Consider the following 7502-nt stretch of genomic DNA (forward strand, 5'->3'; position numbering starts at 1 on the left):
TGCACCAACTTACCCACCACGCTCGATTAACTCCGGCCGGACACACTTTCCTGGGTCATGCCCGGCCTCGGCCAAACAATACACCACCACCCGACCTAGGCTTAATAGAGAGGTCAGCACGCCGGACTAAACCTATGCCCCCAGGGGTCATGGGTCATCTCCCCGGGAACTCCTGCACGTTGCGAACGCGGCCGGTGAGCAGACCTAGCTACCTCCTTCAACAAGGTAGGTGCTTTCCAGTCCAACCCGGCGCGCGCCGCTCAGTCGCTGACGTCTATTAAGCTTTGGCTGATGCATACGACGCAGAACGCCCATACTATGCCCACGTGATGGTTAGTGCTATCAGGCCAGAGGCCCCTCGGATCAAATATCCAAATCGTAGTGGATTAGGAACGCGCGTTAACAAGTAGAGACTCACGAAAGATGTGACCCCGTTGCCCTGTCTCGAGGACTTGTGGCAAGGGCTAGGAATGCCCGGCCACGCCTCGTAATTATCTCGCGGGCACCTTCCAGGTCCGCCCGACTCCACATCACTCGCAATTAAGCTCGCGCGGGTACCCCTCAGGGTCGACCTGTCTTTCCAAGTAACAGTGGTAAAGTCCAAGTTCTGTGTCTCCAAACATCAAGGGGAAAACCCGAGGAATCACCCCCGATGAATTCCACTAGATGTAATCATCAAGGTGAACGTAAGAGGAATCAACCCCGAGGTTCACACTTGAGGGGTTGCACGACAGAGTCGTATCGGAAGTGGTTAAGGAGAAATCACCCTCGATGACCACGACCGAATGACTACACTACAGGGTTAACATCAGAAGTGCTGAAGAGGTTTCACCCTCGGCACTCGATAGTAACCCAGTAGTGTCGAGCAACTAAGGGGAAAGTGATGTGCGGTGTCGGGGCCTGGTCTTCGATCCCGTTGATCGGGTCTTCGATGATGAAGCAGGGGCAACAGGGACAAGGTGGGGGGTCACTGATGGATCACTAACCAACCTATACTAAGCAATTTAGGATAAGCAGGTAAGGTAACAATAAGCAGGTTACAGAAGCAGGCTATGCATGAGAATATGAGCAAACAATAACAGTAGCAAAATCTAATGCAAGCATGAGAGAATGGAATGGACGATATTGGGATGATCAAAAAGTGGGGCTTGCCTGGTTGCTCAGACAAGAATGAGGGGTCGTTGGTGACGTAGTCGATCACAGCGGCATCATCGGCCTCGGGGTCTACCGGAGAGAAGAGGGGGAAGAAACAGTAAATATAAGCAAACAGATGCAACGCTAAGCATGGCATGACGATAAGTAGAATTAGGGTCGATCTAACGTAGTACTACACGTTGCAGACAGAGGGGATAAACATCCAAGGATGAATTCCCGGGGTTAGGCGGATTCCGGACATAGGAAAAGAGGGGGAAAGTTCCATGTTCAGCATGCTAGGGTCATGTGACAGATGAACGAGCCACGTATTCGGATTCGTTGGATTTTTCTGAGCAACTTTCATATAGAAAACATTTTCAACCGAGCTATGGTTTAATTTATATGATTTTTCAAAGTTTTATTAATATTCTGAAATTGTTTTAATTATTTATTTCGAATTTAAATAATGTTGATTATTTTTATACCCTGACCGGGCTAGCCACAGTCAATGACATGTGGGGCCAATCAAAGCCCAGCCAACAGGTCAACAGTCACAGTTGACCTTGGTCAATGTGTGAACAGTGCTAGTGGGTCCTACTTGTCATGGACACTGTGTCTATTAAGTCAATTAATTAAAGATAACCAACAGGGTGGTCCACATGTCATTTTATATTAAAGTAAATTAGCACTAATTTAACACTAACTAATCTAGTCCTAATTAAATAAGGGGCCGGCCGTACTGGACAATGGCCCAGCCGGCCACACACGCAACACACACACCACACACAGCACGCAACACACAAATCTGTTTTCTGTTAACAAAAGATAGCATTTTGTGATTTTTGTAGGATTTATTCCATGCATCAAATGGATTTGGTCCTGTGGGGTAAAATGGAGTTTGTCACACATACTACCTTCCCATATTTTTCAAGTCCTGTTAATGGTTGTTTAACCGCAGATTAGGGGCTGTAGAGGGGATTAATCAATGTAAAAACTAAAAAGCTAGCTAGCTAGCTAGCTAGCAGGAGTACAGGCAAGCAGCGATAGGGAGGCAGTAGCAGAGAGCAGAGGCGTAGCGGCAGCGGCAGGATGCAGTAGCAGCGGGAACGCGCGGGGACGGCAGCGGCTAGCATCAGTAGAAGTGCAGCAGCAGAGGCACGGCCACGCGCAGGCGGACGCGTGCCTGGGCGCGGCCAGCAAACGGCGCCCGTGGCCGGACGCGACCAGGGGCGCGCGGGCACGACAGCGACCTCAGCGACGGCCCGAGCTCGGTAGGGTGTGGCTACGGCGCAGGAGCTCGAGATCGAGTGAGTTGGCGAGCTAGGAGGGAGCTACAGGCGTGCGGGAGGCCAGTTAGTGTACGCACGCGACCAGAGGTTCGTCGGAACCTCGCCGGCGACGAGTCCGAGCGGCAGTGGGTTCGGCAACGGTGGTGGCCGCATCTAGAGGTCGAAATCGATGCCGAAAATAGAGGGGATGGACACGGAGCTTACGTAGGGAGCGCAAGGGGTCCCGTCGATGGTTTAGTAGCAGTAGAGGTGGCCGGCGTTGGCGACGGCAGCGGCGTCCGAGACGGATGGAGGTTGAGGACGGGGAAGCAGCGGGCGTCCCGGTGGCTTCCAGCTCGATCTCGCCCATGTAGTCGAAGTAGGCGAGGTCGGGGAGGCCGGAGGCGGACTGGAGTCGCGGCGACGACGGCGGACACCGGCGATGTACGCGGTGGGGACGGCCTCGATGGCGAGCGTACGGGGCGGCCCCGCTCGAATCGAGGCTTGCAGTCGATGAGGAAGAGGACGGTGGTGCTCCTGGACTAAGCTCGGCGACGAGGGATGGCCGGTGGCCACGGGATCGATGACGACGCGGCGATGGAGGAGCTCGGGTGGGTGTGGGGCGAGAGTGACGGCGCGTGGGAGGGAAAAAGGAGGCTAGGGTTTGGGGGAGAGGAAGAGGGGGCCGGGGGTTGCTCTTATCCGCCGGGGGAAACGACGGGGAGGTGTGGGATGGCTGCCACGGCGTCATCGGTGGCCATGGCGCCGGTGGATCGTTGCCACGATTCCCCTGTGTGAACAGAGAAGGGAGACGAGGGCGAGTTGGGTTGGGCTGGACCTGTTTTAGCTAAATGGGCCAAGGGTCCGGTAGGTTTAGGTCTCTTTTTTTTTAAAATTAATTTCCTTTTCTGCTTTTCCTTTCTGTTTTGTAAATAGTTGGAGCACAAAATGAATATTGTGAAGAATGAAACTTGGCACATAATTCATGGACCAAATTGTGGTGTTGCACAAAAAGTTATAAATCCAACGGAATTGTTCAAGCATTTTTGGAAATTGAAAAAGGCAATTAATATGTCGTTGGGCCACTTTATATTTTCCTAGAGATTAAAGGGAGAGCCAAATGATGTTGGTCACCACATGATAATTAGCTAGTGAATATTTGCAACCGAATGGACATTTTTGTTTTGACATTTGAAAGCTTTATTTGTTTGACTTTATTTTAAAATCTTGAATTTGGACCGGATTTGAACCAACGCGAGTTTAACAACAGTAATCGTGGTACGTGACATCATTAGCATATTATTACTGTAGCTTAATTATCCGGGCGTCACAGATGGAGACTATGATTTCCCCACAAGTCGGGATGAGACTCCGGACGAAAAAAAAGAGGCCATAAAAAAAGAGAAAATGCCCCCAAAAAGAGAAAAAAATCAGACAAAAAAAGAAAAGGGACAATGTTACTATCCTTTTACCACACTTGTGCTTCAAAGTAGCACCATGATCTTCATAGTAGAGAGTCTCTTATGTTATCATTTTCATATACTAGTGGGATCTTTCATTGTAGAACTTGGCTTGTATATTCCAAAGATGGGCTTCCTCAAATTACCCTAGGTCTTCATGAGCAAGAAAGTTGGATGCACACCCACTTAGTTTCTTTTTGAGCTTTCATATACTTATAGCTCTAGTGCATCCGTTGCATGGCAATCCCTACTCACTCATATTGATATCTATTGATGGGCATCTCCATAGCCCGTTGATACGCCTAGTTGATGTGAGACTATCTTCTTCCTTTTTGTCTTCTCCACAACCACCACTCTATTCCACCTATAGTGCTATATCCATGGCTCACGCTCATGTATTGTGTGAAGATTGAAAAAGTTTTGAGAATGTCAAAAGTATGAAACAATTGCTTGGCTTGTCATCGGGGTTGTGCATGATTTAAATATTTTGTATGGTGAAGATAGAGCATAGCCAGACTATATGATTTTGTAGGAATAACTTTCTTTAACCATGTTACTTTGAGAAGACATGATTGCTTTGTTACTATGCTTGAAGTATTATTATTTTTATGTCAATATGAACTTTTGTCTTGAATTTTTCGGATCTGAATATTCATACCACAATTAAGAAGAATTACACTAAAATTGTGCCAAGTAGCACTCCGCATCAAAAATTCTGTTTTTATCATTTACCTACTCGAGGACGAGCAGGAATTAAGCTTGGGGATACTTGATACGTCTCCAACGTATCTATAATTTTTGATTGCTCCATGCTATATTATCTACTATTTTGGACATCATTAGGCTTTATTATTTACTTTTATATTATTTTTGAGACTAACCTTTTAACCGCAGGCCTAGCCCAGAATTGTTGTTTTTTTGCCTGTTTTAGGGTTTCGAAGAAAAGGAATATCAAATGGAGTCCAAACGGAATGAAACCTTCGGGAACAAGATTTTCTCACCGAATACAACTCAGGAGACTTGGACCCTACGTCAAGCACGTAACAGGAGGCCACGAGGTAGGGGGCGTGCCCTACCCTACCAGGTGCGCCCCCACCCTCGTGGGCCCCCTGTTGCTCCACCGACGTACTTCTTCCTCCTATATATACCCACGTACCCCCAAACAATCAGATACAGAGCCAAAACCCGAATTCCACCGCCGTAACTTTATGTATCCACAAGTTACCATCTTGGGGCCTGTTCCGGAGCTCCGCCGGAGGGGGCATCGATCACGGAGGGCTTCTACATCAACACCATAGCCTCTCCGATGAAGTGTGAGTAGTTTACTTCAGACCTACGGGTCCATAGTTAGTAGCTAGATGGCTTCTTCTCTCTTTTTGGATCTCAATACAATGTTCTCCCCCTCTCTTGTGGAGATCTATTCAATGTAATCTTCTTTTTGCGGTCTGTTTGTTGAGACCGATGAATTGTGGGTTTATGATCAAGTCTATCTATGAATAATAGTTGAATCTTCTCTGAATTCTTTTATGTATGATTGGTTATCTTTGCAAGTCTCTTCGAATTATCAGTTTGGTTTGGCCTACTAGATTGATCTTTCTTGCAATGGGAGAAGTGCTTAGCTTTGGGTTCAATCTTGCGGTGTCCTTTCCCAGTGACAGTAAGGGCAGCAAGGCACGTATTGTATTGTTGCCATCGAGGATAACAAGATGGGGTTTTCTTCATATTGCATGAGTCTATCCATGTACATCATGTCATCTTGCTTAAGGCGTTACTCTGTTTTAACTTAATACTCTAGATGCATGCTGGATAGCGGTCGATGAATGGAGTAATAGTAGTAGATGCAGGCAGGAGTCGGTCTACTTGTCTCGGACGTGATGCCTATATACATGATCATACCTAGATATTCTCATAACTATGCTCAATTCTGACAATTGCTCAACAGTAATTTGTTCACCCACCGTACAATACTTATGCTCTCGAGAGAAGCCACTAGTGAAACCTATGGCCCCCGAGTCTATCTTTATCATATCAATCTCCTACTACTTAGTAATTTACTTTGCTATTTACTTTTGCCTTTATTTTACTTTGCATCTTTATCATAAAAATACCAAAAATATTATCTTATCATATCTATCAGATCTCACTCTCGTAAGTGGCCCTATAGGGATTGACAACCCCTATTTGCGTTGGTTGCGAGGATTTATTTGTTTTGTGTAGGTGCGAGGGACTCGCGCATAGCCTCCTACTGGATTGATACCTTGGTTCTCAAAAACTGAGGGAAATACTTACGCTACTTTGCTGCATCATCCCTTCCTCTTCGGGGAAAACCAAAGCAGTGCTAAAAGAGGTAGCAGGGTGCGCGCTAGCCCCCTGGGCGCGCCCCCTACCTCGTGGCCGCCTCGTGGACCCCCCTGACTTGTTCCCGACGCCAACGCCTCTTATATAACCCCAAGCTTCCAGAAAGAAACCTAGATCGGGAGTTCCGCCACCGCAAGCCTCTATAGCCACCAAAAACCAATCTGGGCCCTGTTCTGGCACCCTGTCGGAGGGGAGATCCATCACCGGTGGCCATCTTCATCATCCCGGTGCTCTCCATGATGAGGAGTGAGTAGTTCACCCTCGGGTTGAGGGTATGTACCAGTAGATATGTGTTTGAATCTCTCTCTCTCTCTCTCTCTCTCTCGTGTTCTTGATTCGACACGATCTTGATGTATCACGAGCTTTGCTATTATCGTTGGATCTTATTATGTATCTCCTCCTCTACTCTCTTGTAATGAATTTAGTTTTCCCTTTGAAGTTATCTTATAGGATTGATTCTTTAAGGATTTGAGAACACTTGATGTATGTCTTGCATGAGCTTATCTGTGGTGACAATGGGATATTCACGTGATCCACTTGATGTATGTTTTGGTGATCAACTTGCGAGTTTCGTGACCTTGTGAACTTATGTAACACCCCGGATGTAACATTCCCTATTCGTACTCCAACTCTTGTCGTTTCCGGCATTAAGTTATTTTATTTTCTCGGGTTCGAGTCTTTGTCCCCATGTGTTGTTGTCGTTTTCATGCATCTCATATCATGTCATGATGTGCATTGTATTTGCAAACGTGTTCGTCTCATGCATTCGAGCATTTTCCCCGTTGTCCGTTTTGCATTCCGGCGCTTCGTTCTCCTCCGGTGGTCATTTCTACCTTTCTTTCATGTGTGGGGATTAAACATTTCCGGATTGGACCGAGACTTGCCAAGCGGCCTTGGTTTACTACCGGTAGACCGCCTGTCAAGTTTCGTACCATTTGGAATTCGTTTGATACTCCAACAGTTAACCGAGGGACCGAGAAGGCCTCGTGTGTGTTGCAGCCCAACACCCCTTAAATTTGGCCCAAAACCCACCTAAACCCTCTCCATCATCTAGAGCGTTCGATCACGATCGCGTGGCCAAAAACCGCACCTCATTTGGACTCTCCTAGCTCCTCCTATGCTTATTTAAAGATCCCCGAAAATCTCCGTCTCCTTCCCCCCCCGAAAACCCTAGATCTCATCACCGCGCGCCGCCGGACAAAAATCCCACCGACGGACACGTCCGGGCTGACCCCGCCACCGCCACATGTCGCCTCCTCACTCGCCGCCGCCTCGCCCCACT

General features: G+C 47.6%; 1 protein-coding gene across 1 annotated transcript; it reads right to left on the minus strand.

Annotated features, from left to right (window-relative positions):
- Positions 1-855: 855 nt before the first annotated feature.
- LOC123096433 (CASP-like protein 4U1) lies at positions 856-3182 on the minus strand. The gene is made up of 2 exons (XM_044518209.1): positions 2628-3182; positions 856-1224 (listed from the first exon to the last, which is right to left on the minus strand). Exons 1-2 carry the CDS (start codon positions 3151-3153, stop codon positions 968-970), a joined length of 783 nt encoding a protein of 260 aa, XP_044374144.1. The 5' UTR covers positions 3154-3182; the 3' UTR covers positions 856-967.
- Positions 3183-7502: the final 4320 nt, after the last annotated feature.

Source organism: Triticum aestivum, chromosome 1A (assembly GCF_018294505.1).
Source record: "Triticum aestivum cultivar Chinese Spring chromosome 1A, IWGSC CS RefSeq v2.1, whole genome shotgun sequence".
Lineage (NCBI taxonomy): Eukaryota > Viridiplantae > Streptophyta > Magnoliopsida > Poales > Poaceae > Triticum > Triticum aestivum.